Below are 15,456 nucleotides of genomic sequence, written 5' to 3' on the forward strand. Positions count from 1 at the left end.
GCAGGGAAGTTGCGTCCTTCTTTTTTTCCCCCTCCCTTTCTTCCTTCAACTACCGTTTGGTTTAGTTATGGATTGTGTGTATACAGCAATATCTAAAGAAAAAAGTTTTTTTGAGGACAAAGTGGCTATTGATAGTTATGCCTTTCTTTTTGTAATTGTTTTTTAACAAGGTATGAAGATCTCATTTTCTTATAAATTTTCAGGGCTACATTAATTTGCAGGAACAGAACAATGCAAAAACGTTTTATGATCACCCTTCCTTCCTCTCAAACTGTCCTTCTGTTGCTAAGGTGGTTTTCCATCTGGCCCTAGCTGCTGGGCTGCCGAGGAATTTCTATCTCATTCTCTGCTCTTCTCTCCCACAACCACCCTTTCTCTCCTAACCAGCTTTCTTTCCCCTTCAAAATGAAAGCAGTTACCAAACAACCTGCTTTAACCCCAACATCTGCCTGAAAAAAAAAAAAATGAGTCTAATTCCCTCCCCATCTACTTTTTATTTTCTTTCATTTCCTTTTTCTTGGGGGTGGGGTGCACAGGGGGCTCAGGAGATAGGGAGAACATTGGGCTGACAGGAGAGTTAGATGCCTGCAAGTACAGACTCACTGGCAGATTCTTTCCAGCCTAGTCTCAGGAACTGGTGGCTGTTCTTGAACCCAGAACAGTAAACCTTGGCAAGTTTACAATTGACAAAAACACATCTCCCTCCTCCTAAGGAGATGGGTCAGCTTTACCAGCTAGCGTCCCACTGGCTGCTAACATCTTCAACCTGGTCTCCTCCCTCCACTTCTACTCCCTACACTTTATTGTCCCCTTTCCATCCCTCCATCCCTAAAGGAATCAAGAGTTCATCCAGGGGGCCCTAATTTCTAAGTTTTGTTTCTTGCCCAATGACCCGAGTTCCTCAGGACCAGTGTTCTCTTTGGATTCATGAAACCTAAGTTACTTTGCCCCTCTCAAACTCCTTAGCTTTGTGAACGTGACTCCCAAATACGACAACTTGCCTATTCACCAGCAGAACTCCAGACAGAAGGCACCAGGTCCTTCTACTCAAGAATCCCTTCACATGTCTGCCTCTGCTCCCAGCCTCCTTCCCAGGTTGATTTACTTGGGAACAGTGTCCAAGGGGAACATGCCCATAGCAATGAAGAGGAGTGGGCACAAAAGTACTCAATGACATTAAAAAGACCTACCATATTAGACCAAGGGAGTCTCTATTAGAACACGAGTTGGACAGGAACAGATCATCCATCTAACAGTGAAACAAGAAATCAGAGGAATGTCCCAACTGCAGCCGTGAAACACAAATTTCAGACTGAAATGGATTCCATCTTCATCCTGTTGGCCAGAGAAATTATTTTTAAATTGTTTCTGCTATTATTGTGTGCATTATTATTAACATTTTATTTTTGTCATTATTGCTGCAGTTTTTTTTATTTTTGTTGTTGTTGCTGCTATTATACTACTCAACAGAAGTTTAGAAAGATTAGTCAGATTAATTAGTTTATTGGTAATTTAAAGTAGAAAACTAGTAATTAAGCCAAAAACTAAAAATGATCAGGGATGATTCATACCAATGCAGGATTTGGGAGGAAGAGAATCTAAATTTTGGATATAAAATTTGGCAGCTGTGAAATAAACAGGACTTGGGGATCAGAACCATGATAATTGGAATATTCTTAGTCACTCCATCTCTCCCCCTGCCCTGCTCCAAATTCAGCTAAGATCATTCTGTGATTTGTTTGATAGAAGGAAAAAATTATATTTGTTTTTGTTGACAAAGAACAAAGACCCCAGGCTTGTTCTTCATGTGATTTGCATTTGCACATGAATTTCCTCTGCCCAGGACTATCCAAATGTCTAAGATCCCTCCCCTCCAAGTTTGCCTCCTTCATCTCTTTGCTCTTGTTACACACCTCACTGAAGAGGGTGCATCATATAAGACAGGTATACAGTTTCAGCCCTCTCCACAGACACATTCCATGGAATATAAATTCAATAATGCAATTCTCTCCACAACAAGCTCTCTGCTCTCTTTCAAATATAATTAATGTTTTGATAGTGTAGTTCTTTAACTACATATATACACACAAAAACAGACATACCCTCTAGCTTTGCTGTTTTTGAATCTAAGACAGAAATGGATGTGGCTCTTTCAGTCACTACAAAAATTCCTCAACTCAGTCAGCCCACAGAGAAGAAATCTGTTTAGGTAATAACTGCACAGTCTGTTGTGTGTCCAAAAATATTTAAAACAATTAAAAAATGCAAGCCCCTAGTTTTTGATAGTCATTTTTGTCAAATTTCCTAGTAATTAAAGGATATTCTGAATTGATATTCTGATATAGACATTCACCAGATAACAGTCAAAATCAACAAAAACACTGTCCTAAACTACTGGTTGTCTTTTCCAAGTTTTGATGATGGAAACTGAATTTCAATACCTTCCATTTACCCAACTGGGACTAAACTGACAGAGATGTATAAAAACTAGCAACCATAATAACAAAACTGCAACGACTTCCATAAGGAATTGCTTACTCTGTCAAATACCTCAGTTATATGTTTTAGGTGGGTAAATTCATTTAATTGCAGTCAGTTGTATACTGACATATTCGTATGTGAAATAGATGGTCAGAAAGACAGGTAGATGACAACATATCCAATAGCAGTTAAGTGAGCAAATGCTGCTGAACTCCCATATTCAAATGTACAATATCCCTAACATTTTATTTCTACCAGCTGACTAAAACTATAAGAGGACAAATAAACTTTCAGACTGTAGGACATGATATGTTTTCAGTCTTTGAAGAAAAATATGTAATCTATAATATTTAATCCAATGAAAATATAAACCTTAATCTCCCTATATTGTTACTGAGTTGAAGGAGCTAGTTATTTGGAACTGATTCACTGATTTCCAAGCATCTGGGCTATTTTGTTTGATTTGTGAATGTATATGAGGTGCTGGCAGGGGGAAAATTTTACACATTTTCTCTTCTCCACAAAATTTTCAGAGAGGATATGTAAAAGGAATTTTTTAAAAAATCTTTTGAGGTTTTATTATCTAACTCTTCATGTGGTATTTGATGTTTGGAATTGTGAAAGAAGGTAAAAGAATGAACAAGGAAAGGAGCACATGTGGCTGATTTCAAGTAAGTAGATCTTTTTACTAGATGCGAAAGAAACAAAACTATTTCCCCAATACAGTTGTGCAAAAAAAGGGGAGAGTGTGATTTGTGTTATTGTTTTAGAGGGTGGTGGCCCATCAAGTTTCCTTTAGTATTGTTTTCTCCAAACCGTTTTCCTTGAAAGCAAATGTGGGAACTACTTATCCCTTCATTCCCTCTCAGGCTAACATATAAACAGCAAATATTTCAGTTAAATTTTCAATAGAAAAGAGTCTTTACAGGTTGGGAGCTTCCATCTTAATACAGGACTAAATTATCAATCCCAATTGTTTAGATGCAGTTAACTTGATATTTGCCTCTAGTGAGTTTCTGTGTGTGTGTGTGTGTGTGTGTGAGATTTATACAACACTGATCAGCAATGATGTGTGACCTATCAAAAAGAAATCTTCCGTCAGACTTTTTAGATTTGTTCTGATTTCTTCCTTGTTTTCTTTCTTTCGATTTGTTTTTGAGGCAGTGACACGACTACTTCTCTGATTCGCAAATGAGGTTTTGTTTGGCTCAGATTAATATTAAAGAAGATCACATACACGGTTGGAAAATATTGTTATTTTTCTTTAATGGAGAAAATTGGACTCCCGCGTGTCAGATCTGTGGTTTTCTGAAGGGCAATGGAAATGGTACTGACATCACTTTGCACTTTAACAATCGGATTTGGTCAGGGTACAAGTTGTTTGTTTAACCCGACAGCTCGGTGCACCCCGTCACACGCTTTGCACACTCATTAAAACGATTATTCACGACCTGTCGAGTGTTTTCGGGTTCATTCACAGGAAAGGCTTGGAGTGAGCGAGAGCAATTCAAGTCAACACTGTCCACTACCCTGATGCACGTGAAGACGAGCTGGTGCGTGCGTAAAAAGATGGAGGGAGGGGTGGGTGAGCATGCTTCGCTCTAAGTCCCAGTCCCGTTCATCTGCTGCTCCGGAATCTCAGTCTCGCAAGAATGCCGAGAGTGCTTGGTTCTAACGGGCCATATCGCTGTGTTAACTTAGAGGGCTTGGCACGGGACGGAAAAATAAAATAGACCAAATAAACTCAAAGCTGTCCCTCTGCTCCTCCTTTCAACCTTCTGCAAAGCTTAAGGAGCCGGAGCTCGCCCACCTTCTGCCTGCAGCCGCCTGACTGCCAGGCTCCACCTCTCATAGTGCGGATGCTGAGGATAAGTAGTTTCAGGAAAACTCGCCAGGATGAGGAGAGTAATTCCATTTCTCAAGGCCCTTTCGTTCTTAAGAAAGAATTCGGTTGATTTCCCTCTCTATATTCTTTGCAGATACAGGGGAGGGGGGAAACGTGGGAGATGAAGAATAGAACTGTTAACCGTATTTGGTAGATGAATTGCAAATTATTAGTGAAGAAAGATTCATCCTCCGAATTGCAATAAAAGACCTATAAAGCCAGAAGTAAATAGCCCTCGATGAATTCAGCCACTTTTGTTTTTCTATTTCCAAATCATCTTTCAACATTTTGTAATGACAGTAAGAGAAGCACAAACACACATGCATCTTAATCTCCCACTATTGCCTTGTACATATAAAAGGCACACCCGTGGTCTTCAGTTGTTGTATTTGTTCAAAAGAATCCTGATGCCATAACATTCACATGTGAGCTGTTAGTTCAAGAGAAATGCCAATCTTCATAAGGTATAATCGTATATGTACACTTAATAATAGAATATATGAGTGTATATATGCATATAATATGTAGTGAAGAACCCTAGAATATCCTGTTCAGTATAAGTACCCCTGGCATAACTTAGAGGTAATAGATGTTTGAAAACATTGCCATTTCTATATTCAAAACCCGTTGCTCCTTGATTTTTCATAAGATAGCATTAGTAAACCCAATGGCCACCTTATTGTCATGAGGGTAACCTAGTCATGTTAACGGAAAAATATGCATTCATCAGTTTCATTCTATCATATCTAACATCATAAAGTCATGTTTTCCTAGTTTATTAAAACACGTAAGTACAATGTTTGAAGAGAAGAATGGAAGCTTTTGAGTAGCGCAAGATTTTAATCAGAGACAGGTTCCTAATTGCTAAAAAGCAAGTACAAATAAGTAATTTCATAAGCTCTTTGGATTACCACAATTCACTACCAAGTTTACATAAAATTCATCTGTCAAATGTGTTTCCTATATAAGCTCTTTCATTAAAACCAACCTGCGATAATAATCAAGAGGCAGATGCTGAAATATGTAAGTAAATAACTGAAAGTCTCTGCATAAATAAACACAAGTCAATGCAGTAATAGACAACACTATCGATGCAGGAATGATCGATTTTAGTCTTCCAACCTGCAATCAGAGCTCCCAATGTATAATTAAAAGTATATTTTTCAACTCCACTACTACTACTACTACTACTACTACTACTACTACTACTACTACTACTACTACTACTGGAAATAAATAAATAAATAGATAGATAGATAGATAGATAGATAGATAGATAAATAAATAAGCCCAGCTGCCACTTCTACCTGATTCTACTTTATTTCTTCTAGAGTATTTTTGATGGGGTGGGAGGCATACTCTACTTTTTCTAAGAAAGCTTTGCCAAACTTAAAACTACATCATTAATTATAAAAATTATAAAAGTATTAAATAATAAAATTACCACCTTATTCATGTTCTGAATTTTCAACCTTCATCATAGCCTCTAATTATTCAGCACATTTTAATGGGGGAAAAACACACAAAGTACTCATTATTTTTGAAGATTTTTTTCAACTACTATAGTACCTTTGGCTTTAAAGGTTCTTTGGGCCTTTTGTTAAAATAAATGAGAAAAAAATGTTATTTCCTCAATATACCCTGGAAGTTCTCATGCCTATGCCTGCATATGCAAGCAATCTGAAACAAGGAAGGAGGGAAAAGCATCTGCGTTATTCCAAAATTGTTTCATAAAGTGATTGCAAAACAAACAAGTGTCTGACTCAAAGAAATAAATATACTTTGGATTTCTAGAAATTCACATCTGAAACGTTTCAGATTTTGCTTAAAGTTAAATTTCCTTTTTGAGAATATTTATGGAGGGCAGAATTAATTTAGATTAGCAAGCACCGGTGTATGATGAGTTTAAGTATTTAGGTTCTGTAGAGTAATGAAAATATGGTGTTCATATTTTTTTCTTAATCAACAAAGATGCTTATTTACATTCATCCTTGAATTGGTGTGGTCCTTCTGAAGCACAGGCCTCTAAATTTTTTTTTTATTTATGAAATTCAGCTTCTTTGAAAGTGATTTTTTTCTTACATATCACCAGCACATAAATATCAATTTTGATTATCTTTATATTATTATGTGACCAAGCATTCTCTTTGACTCCTCTCCTCTCCGTCCAGAGAAAAGAATTCGGGGCAACCGGACCCGAAAGGAAAATATCATCAGTTATTGTTTAGGGCTAATTTAACAGATAATTTAACTTCAAACAACAATGATCAGGTCATTAAATTTCAGAGCAGTGAGAAAATGAAAGAACTGAGAGATAGCTCTCCCTAACCCCACTACAGTTTTTAGTCTTCCTGCTTAATCAACGGAATCAACAATGTCTTGTCATAGAGGTGGGGAGCAAGATAGGTTTACACCTTAAATGCATTCTGATTCAAAGGATGAAATAATAAAAGGAGGAGAAAAGGGGGAATAAAACTAAGGAAAAAGGCCCTAATTCAGGGAGTGCTGGCTGTGTAGGAAAATTCAACCTAAATGGAAAATGAATGTCCCAAACATTCAGTCTGGCGAACACTCTCTTTCATTCGGACACTGATCTCCAAATCTTTGCAATGTGCAATGTGCCTTCCTCCCATGCAGCTTTTCCGAAAGGCCAAAGACAAGGGCACAGGCACACGCCACAGAAAGGACATGGGACATCTTATCTCCCCTCCCACTCTCACAAACATAATTTTGAGAGTTACTTGCTATTTTAAATGCCTTTTTCTGATCAAAAAAATTCTGGAATTTCTGCCTACCTCAAGTTTTGATAGAGGGCCAGGTGAGGATGGTGTTGAAGCATGGAAATTGTCCTATGCAGGATGTGGAAAGGGGCAGTCGGAAAAGGATGAGCTCTATTCTGTATGGTCCTTTCCTTCCTGTTGTCTTTCCAAGGCTGAAGATCATTGCCTGAGAAACCCACACACAGGCAGATTGCTCTGCCCACCTAACCCCCTGCCTCCCTTTCCCCAGCCCAGGAAAGGGTTGCCCTTTATAAAGGCCAGCTTTATAAAGTGTTGAGGGAATTCCTACCCCAAGGCTATCTCTTTTCCTCTAAGAATCCTTCAGCTTGGACCACAGGTTTGGGCAGAAAAGGAACATGGGGTAGAAAGCGAAATAGAAGAAGAGTAGAGATTGGAAAGGGAAAAAGATGTCTACTACAGAGAAACCAGTTCTATCAACTAGCAGATAAGTGCTGAGATCTGAAACCACACCAGGTAAACAAAAAGAAACAACTTTCAGGGGGAAGAGGGCGGGTGGAGATGAGTGAAGAAGAAAGGAAAAAGGTGGGGAAGCGCGCCGGCCAAGCTTCTGGAGTCAATTTTCCTGGCATCAGCCAGTGTGAGCTACCAAAATCTTAAGCTCTGCTTGTCCTGGGCAAGAGCGCCCTCACCTTGCTGCTCTCTGCTCAGCGCCCGGCTCCCCGTCTGCGGGCATCTCGGCCGCAACGTCCCAGGAGCGCCTCTCCACCGCGGCCACCTCGCCGCTAGCGCCGCCGCGACTCGGCAGCCTAAGTCCCCTTTCTACACGATTCCAAAATCCGAGAAAACCACGCCGCCGGGTCCCTACCACGACGACTTCAAGTCCCGCCATCGTGCCCCTCTCCAACTTAAGCCTGAAGTCCCTGAGGTGTCGGAAAGTCTAACAGGAAACCGCGGCGGGGGCCCCAAACGCGCATCGGGCCGAACCAACCTATCTGTCTGGCGCGCTCGCAGCCCTCTCGGGACAGCCGGGCTCTGGAGCTTACACCGCCGTCTCGTAAGTGTGCATTAAGAATCAATTATTTGCCTGAGATCCCAAGGCCGGGAACTGGGATATTCCCAGCAGGGACGAAGTCAAGCCCAGAACGGAGCTCATTTCCCTACGCCTTCGAATAAGGGAAGAAGAGCCTCCAACCTCCGACCCGTGCCGCTCTCTACTTGGAGCAGCTCCGCTAAATCCCGCAGGGACCCTCGCCCGACCCAGGCCAAGGAGCTGGGGGCGGACGGCCAGCTCTGGGGAGGTTGGCAATGTTCGTGCGAAAATAGGGGAGGAGGGGCAGTCCAACCAAAAAAGAAAAAAAGAAAAGAGAAAAAAAGAAAACTCTAGAATGAGGCAAGTCCTTGGCTCTGGAGCAAAGACCTTTGTCTCAAATAGGGAGAGCAAATACCTACGGGTTTGAACCCTAAGTCTCGTTAGTGTATTCTCGCAGTTTCTGTAAGACTAGGAAATCCTACTTCCACGAAATAAATTATTTTGCACTTTGGAACCTATTTCAGTTTCCCACTACCCCTGCTCCATATAAATTCATCTCCTTTCTTCTCCATCCCTTTTTGCCATATCTACATCCTCTTTACTTAGGGATCCACCTTGACTTACTGCCGCCTTGGGAAAAAATCATGCATTCTTTCAGCTACTTCTGTTGATAGCGCGCCCTCTAAGAAAATTTTTCAAAAAAAAAGAGGCGTCTTTAGCTCTGGACCTGAAAGTCGCGGTTTAAGCCTTAGTCAAAAGGAGACTGTCGGGCACAGACCCCACCGCACCCCACCCACCGTAAAGCACTTTCACTTACCGATCTTGGGGTAAGAGCGCTCTCAGTCCTTAAGTCTTTTTTCCTCGGCATCCTTCGGGCAACCTCAGGCACAGTCTTGGATGGAGGGGGGAAAAAAAGCAGAAATCGGAAGGCAGAAAAGAGACTCAAAACATAACACTACCTCATCTATTCCCCTGAGCCACCTTGGCCTGCATCCTTGGGAAACGATCCCGGTGAACTGACCGCTGGAGTGGGGAAAAGGTCGGTTTGGGGGCCGAAAACTAAGAGGTGGATTATTTTAACTACTCGTGGTTGGGGGGAGGGGAGACCCTGGAGGGAGGGTAGGGAAGGGGAAATGATTGGGATGAGAAAAGAAAGCCTTAAAAAATTTTTTTTTAAAAAAGCACGCAAAAGAAAATCAAGCATGAAGTACTGTGAAAGATAGCGCCTTTGAACTCTTACAGGTTGGTAGCTCTTAGGAAGAATGCAGACGTGTGTATGCGCGAAAGGAGAATCTAGACGACCCCAATTCTTTCCATATCTCCAGGATCTGGCCTCGAGTAGGGGGGGAAATAAAAAAAAGAAGGGAGAATTTTAATTCCAGTTTCACCTACCCTGCTTGTTGGAATGGCTGCGCAGATTTTCATGTTGGAGAGTTCCATCTGTCTGGCAGAAGCTGGAGTGGTGTTGGGGGCAGGTTATCTGGTGAAGTGGGAATGTACAGGAACCCCGCCCTCTAGGCACGGTTACACAAGCCCAGCAACCCGTCCCAGCCAGTTCTAAAACCTCTAATGGTCTTCACCTTCACCCTTTGTTAGCCTGTTTCTCAAACAGGCGTTTAGTCCCAAACACAACCAGCCACTTTAGCTATTCATAAAATTAATTTCTCAAAAGCAAAGTTATTTCAATGCATGCAAAGTCTTCAACGATGTTGTAGAAAACACACTTTTAAAAGACCACATTTATATATTTAGAGTTCTAAATATTTTGGGTTTATCCACCTACTTGGGTGAAATAACCACCAATTTACATATACATAATTAAATCACAACACTACAAGTCTCATTTTTTATCTCTCTACCCTCGATTTTATGCGAGTTATAGAAACCACATGAAATCTTCCATGACCATAAAGATATCTGTATTAAATCTTGTTAGTTCTGGACTTCATGTTCACTTGATTTCCAATTTTGAAAAAAGTGGAAGAAACATATTTGGAAGAATCCTTTCACTGCTCTAGCTTAAGTAAGTCGTTTTCTCAATGTTTTATAGATTAATAATTTGTATTAACTTGTATCAGACAAACTCAAATAAAATACTTTAAACCTGGAAATAAATTGTAATTTGGGATTTCAAGTTTTAAGTTGTGATCACTGAGCACTTTCAGTTCCAAATCTCAAAAAGAGCAAACTTCATCTCATTAAAAACAATTATAAGTATGAAAGAAGAAAAGCTTCAAAAAGTTTCAAAGTGTTTTTCTGGCATAAGCTAATTTTAACTGGCAAAGGTTGGGGAAAACAAATATCAACACAACATTACAACCAATTTGTTGCAAAAAAAAAAAAACCAATTAAATGCCAAGCTAGATTTCTGTGTTTTTGAAGACGATAACTTGAGGGATGATAGGATTGATTGAGATAAATGAAACGTTCACATTGGGCTTCAGGAGGCCTTCACACGGTTCTTTCTCTCTGTATATCCCCCTTCCTATCTAGTATGCGTATTAAACAAACTATTCTTACTTCTAATCACATCGTTATATATGTAACTCGGACATGTATCCAAGTAGAACTTTTCCACTCCAGTCCTTAGTTCCTAATGAATTCAAAGAAGTCAATTTTACTCCCAACCTCAAAACATTTTGCCATTGAAATTCTATTTCTCAATCATGCAACAAACAATCACAAGTAAGTATGGTTATTTAATATGGACAGAAAAAAATACTCAAGGGGGAAATCTTTCTTCTATATCTATGTCCCCTTACCTCAATATGAGTCCAACTCTCTTTTTAACTTTTGATAGTCAAAAGACTATATTTCTTTTGTCCCAGTATATTCTTATTCCACTAATAAAATCCATGGTAAAAGGGAACAATACACCATCACCTTTTTCAGTCTAAACACATGCTTGTGAGCTGTTTTGGATTACAAATGTGTAATGGGGATTTCCTTTGCCTAACCATATTCACTTGGACTCTATTACTATTTTAAATATCAGCCATACATTTGGCTTCTAAAACAATTTAATTTATTTGTGGAATTTTCTTTCATGCTTCACTCTAAAGAATTGTTAAATTTCAAGAAACTTGGACCTCTGGTGAAACTGCTCTCATACGAAGAAAATAAAATTATGTCCAGTCTGCTTAAAGGAGATAATTAAACTAGCTGTCTCGGTCTATTTTGGTCCATTTCCCATTTGTGTATATTTGGTTCCAGCTCTTTTAATTTTTCCTGGCTCTTATCTGTCTTTCTTAGACCTCTCTCTCTCTCTCTCTCTCTCTCTCTCTCTCTCTCTCTCTCTCATTCATTCTTTCCTTTTGGTAGCAGGGGATTTTTTTTTTTTTGGCTTTAAGATTCTCTTTCCCTTTCCTCCCTCTAGCTCTCTCTTCCTCTATCTCTCTATTCCACAGCCCACCCATCCCCATGTTCCAATATTAACTATTCTGTATTTCTATTTCAAATCTGTTTGAGTCAGCCTCCTTCTCTCCTAGGCTTTTTTTTTTTTCTCTCTTTTTCCTGACCAACTCTCTAAGTGTTTGCTGATAACATCTTGGGGACAGATTATTTTTCATTGGGCCCTTTGTAAGAAGTAGCCAGCTTATTGCATTACTGCAGAACACATTTCAGACTATACAATTGTAACAAACGAACAACTTGTCCTCCACGGACTCACCACAGGATCCAATTAGTTACTAAACCTTTTAGTTAGGTTTTCTAATTATTTTCTGGAGTCATAGCAATTGAACTGCTGAAACAATTCAAAAAAAAAGTTTTCATTTTGCTTCAGGTTTATATATATGCATATATATGCATGCATACGTATATTGCAAGTTAAAACAAAATTATGACTGTAAGCAAAAGGACAGATTTCTAGATAAAACTACACAGACATATTTAAAAGTGAATCAAATAAATACCTCTATGACGTAAAAATGAAAGAAAAGGAGAGAGAGGCATTTTACTTCTTCTGAACATCTAGAATTGTAAATTGTTATAAGTTAAAAATAAAATATAAACATTGATCTGCAAGTCATTACAACAGGTGATCACTTCAGCAAAATCTATATTGCAACTTCAGCACATCTTTATTAGAACTCTTTCATTGTGGGTAAACAGCCACAAAAATAAATGCTGACTTAGAAAGTATAAATACAAATATTTAAACAAAAATATTTGCAGCATTCATAGCGCAAATTGTACCTGAACTGAAGGGCTCTGTGTGTCTATATATATATATATATATATATATTACATATGTGTGCATTATATTCACTTCTATCTAACCATATACATATATTTATTTATAATTTGCCAAGTGCTATAAACAAGATACCTGAAACAAAATATATAAAAAGCATTCTATCAACTGATTTGAAAATAAACACAAGGTAAATAGCTATGCACATAAAATAATCTCTTTTTGCTGTATATCTACAGAAACTTAAAGATATCAGCTGAAAAGCCTATATTTTGTTTAAAGCTAGCGTTTATTAAATAGCCTGCTCCTTGTAAAATTTGACTCCACAATGGAAAAAAATATTATTTTCATTTTAAAAGTCTTAGTTCAAATGAAAGGAGCAGTTCAAATTTTAGTTGGCTGAAAAAGCCTTTGAATTCCCTAGAACTTTTAATGGTCTTTCAAAAATTAGCTCTACTTAATAAAAGAGACAAAAGTATCAAGATATATATGAATTTAGCCTATTTTTTTATTTCTGTGTGTTCATAGTAAACATTTTTGTAAGTGACAAACACGGGCATATGACCACAGTATCACAATCAAGAAATTTTAAGACAACATTAACAATCACTCAAATTTATGCGGCATCTGCGCAACACAGGTTACATATTTGCAAGGTTTACCTATAAGTACAATAGGTATTAACATTTCACTACATTTAGAAAAAATAAAAGTGACCTGTTAGTGACCACATACATCAAAATATACACAACACAAACTGAAGGCAATCATTAATTTTGTCCCCTTCCGATTCTCTGATTCATTTGAATAGGCAGTGCTGCCAACTGAAACAACTTTCTTTTTTTTTTCTTTTTTTTTTTTAATACTTAGTATACCAAGTGCATTTTCTAGAACCCAATCTTTGGTCTAAAAGTAAACAAAAGAAAAAAAAGTTTTTTTTAAAGAAAAAACAAAACAATAAATGGCCAAAATAATTTCTTGGGTACCTTTACTACGAATGCTTCTTAAATACAAATTACAGTTTAACATTTTTAAACTCTCCCCATAATTTAGGTTGTTCTCAATGTCTGCATCCACCATAAAGATCCATGATAATTTATAATACTGCACACATGGAAATCTGGCGGCTCTTAAGGACAGACTTGTCAGGTTTGAATGAAATGGCAAAGCAGTCACTATTTAGATACACATTCTACTATAATTTTGACTTCCAAACCTTATATTCTACAATGTATTCTCCCCACATTGCACCTCGCTGACACTCCACACCTTGTTAGAATAATAAACAACCCTAAGACTGAACAAACGTACAGAAATGCGGGGGGGGGGGGCTTAATAAAAAATACCTGGACTTATTTTGTAATTATCATTTACAATGCAAATGTGTGTAAAACGTTCACTTACAGTCTGGTCCCAGGGATGTTAATGTATTAAAGGGTTGGAAGAAGACCCCTGATTTTGATGTGTGAAATAATCAGACAGTCCCCCGGACAGTCCCGTCGTGAAACTTGGCAAAGAGGGTCTTAAAGACTCACAGGGCAGGGTCGAGGGGGCCTGCGGAGACGTGGACGAGGACGCGGCCCGGGCGCTCATGGACGTGCTGCTCTGCGAAGTCATTGACGGGTGCGGGACGTGGGGGAAAAAGTAACTGGTCTGGCCCGCGAGCAGGTTGACCGAGCAGGGGTTGAGGGAGTAGGTCCCGGAGCAGGGCACCGACAGGCCGCAGGGCACCGAGGCGGCGAGCGCGGCGGCCGTGAGGTGGTGCGTGGCGTACGGGATTTCCCCGTTGACCAGACGGTCCACGCTCAGGCCGTTGGCTGTGGAGAAGGAGTGGTTGTTACCCAGCGAGTTCTGAGTCAACACGGAGCTGTAGGGCATGGGGTGGCTGGGGTAGGCCGACGTGGTGCCGTTGTAACTCAAAGTGCTGCTGGCGCGGGGGTGGTGCAGGGACAGGAAGGGCGACATGGGCCAGTAGAGGGAGCCGGCGCGGTCCATGAAGGTGAGGCCGGTGGAGGTGAGGCGCGCCCCGCGCTTGAAGGCCAGCTTGGCCCGCGACGTGGTGGAGCGGCGCCGCAGCTTGCCCGTGGTGCCGCCGATGAACACGTCGTCGCTCGAGGGGTCCAGCATCCAGTAGTTGCCCTTGCCCGGGTCGTCATAGTGGCGCGGCACCTTCACGAAGCACTTGTTGAGGGACAGGTTGTGGCGAATGGAGTTCTGCCAGCCCTGCTTGTTCTCGCGGTAGTAAGGGAAGTTCTTCATGATAAACTCGTAGATGCCATTGAGCGTGAGCCGCTTCTCGGGGCTCTGCCGGATGGCCATCATGATGAGCGCGTTGTAGCTGAACGGCGGCTTCTCGTACTTGCCGTTCTTCTTCTCGCCCTCCTTGCCCCCCTCCCCGTCCTTGCCGCCCTCGCCCGCCCCCTTCTTCTCCTCCCCCCCGGCGCCGGCGCCCTTCTCTTTCTCGTCCGGCCCGACGGGCGCCAGCTCCCCGGGCCCGCCGCCCGGCTCGCCCTTGCCGCCCAGCCCGTCCGCTTTGGCCCCGTCCAGCGCGGCGGCCGGGGGCGGCGGCGGCGGCGGCGGCGGGAGCAGCAGCTGCTGGGGGCCCTTGTCGTCGTCGGCGGCCGGGGCGCCCCGTGCAGGGGGCGGCGGCGGCGGCGGTTGCTGCTGTGGCGGCGGCGGCGGCGGTTGCGGGGCGGGCGGCGGCGGGTGGTGGTGGTGGTGGTGGTGGTGGTGGTGGTGCTGGGGGTGGTGGCTGTTGTGGTGGCCGTGGCTCGCGTGGTGGTTGTCGTTCTGGACCGCCTCTGGCACCAGGCTGTTGATGCTGAACGAGGACTTGGGGATCATTTTCACCTCTTTCCTATCTCCCATGTCCAGCATCACCCAGTCGTCGGGGGGAAACGGCGGCGGCGGCGGCGCGGGAGCGGGGCAGCGGAGCGGCGGGCGGCGGCGACCGTTGGGTGCCGAGCGGGGCGCGGGCTGCGCGGGCGGCGGCGGCGGCGGCACTGAGCGCTTCGGCAGCAGCGCAGTTGGACCGCAGGCTCCGGCGCTGGCAAGTCATGTAGCAAGAGCAGCAACCACCCCTCAGGAATTAGAAGAAAAAAAAAAGGGGGGAAAGAAAAAAAGA

At 41.6% G+C, this 15,456-nt stretch overlaps 1 protein-coding gene across 1 annotated transcript; it reads right to left on the bottom strand.

The window, feature by feature from the left end:
- Positions 1 to 13,754: 13,754 nt before the first annotated feature.
- Positions 13,755 to 15,209, bottom strand: FOXG1 (forkhead box G1). The gene has a single exon (XM_060167877.1). The coding sequence runs from the start codon at positions 15,207 to 15,209 to the stop codon at positions 13,755 to 13,757; it is 1,455 nt and encodes a 484-aa protein (XP_060023860.1).
- Between the last annotated feature and the right edge of the window lie 247 nt (positions 15,210 to 15,456).

Source organism: Lagenorhynchus albirostris, chromosome 1, assembly GCF_949774975.1.
Source record: "Lagenorhynchus albirostris chromosome 1, mLagAlb1.1, whole genome shotgun sequence".
Taxonomy (NCBI): Eukaryota; Metazoa; Chordata; class Mammalia; order Artiodactyla; family Delphinidae; genus Lagenorhynchus; species Lagenorhynchus albirostris.

What these genes read in the sequence shown, in the direction of transcription:
- FOXG1 (XM_060167877.1), bottom strand. Translation starts at nt 15,209, where the DNA reads ATGCTGGACATGGGAGATAGGAAAGAGGTGAAAATGATCCCCAAGTCC.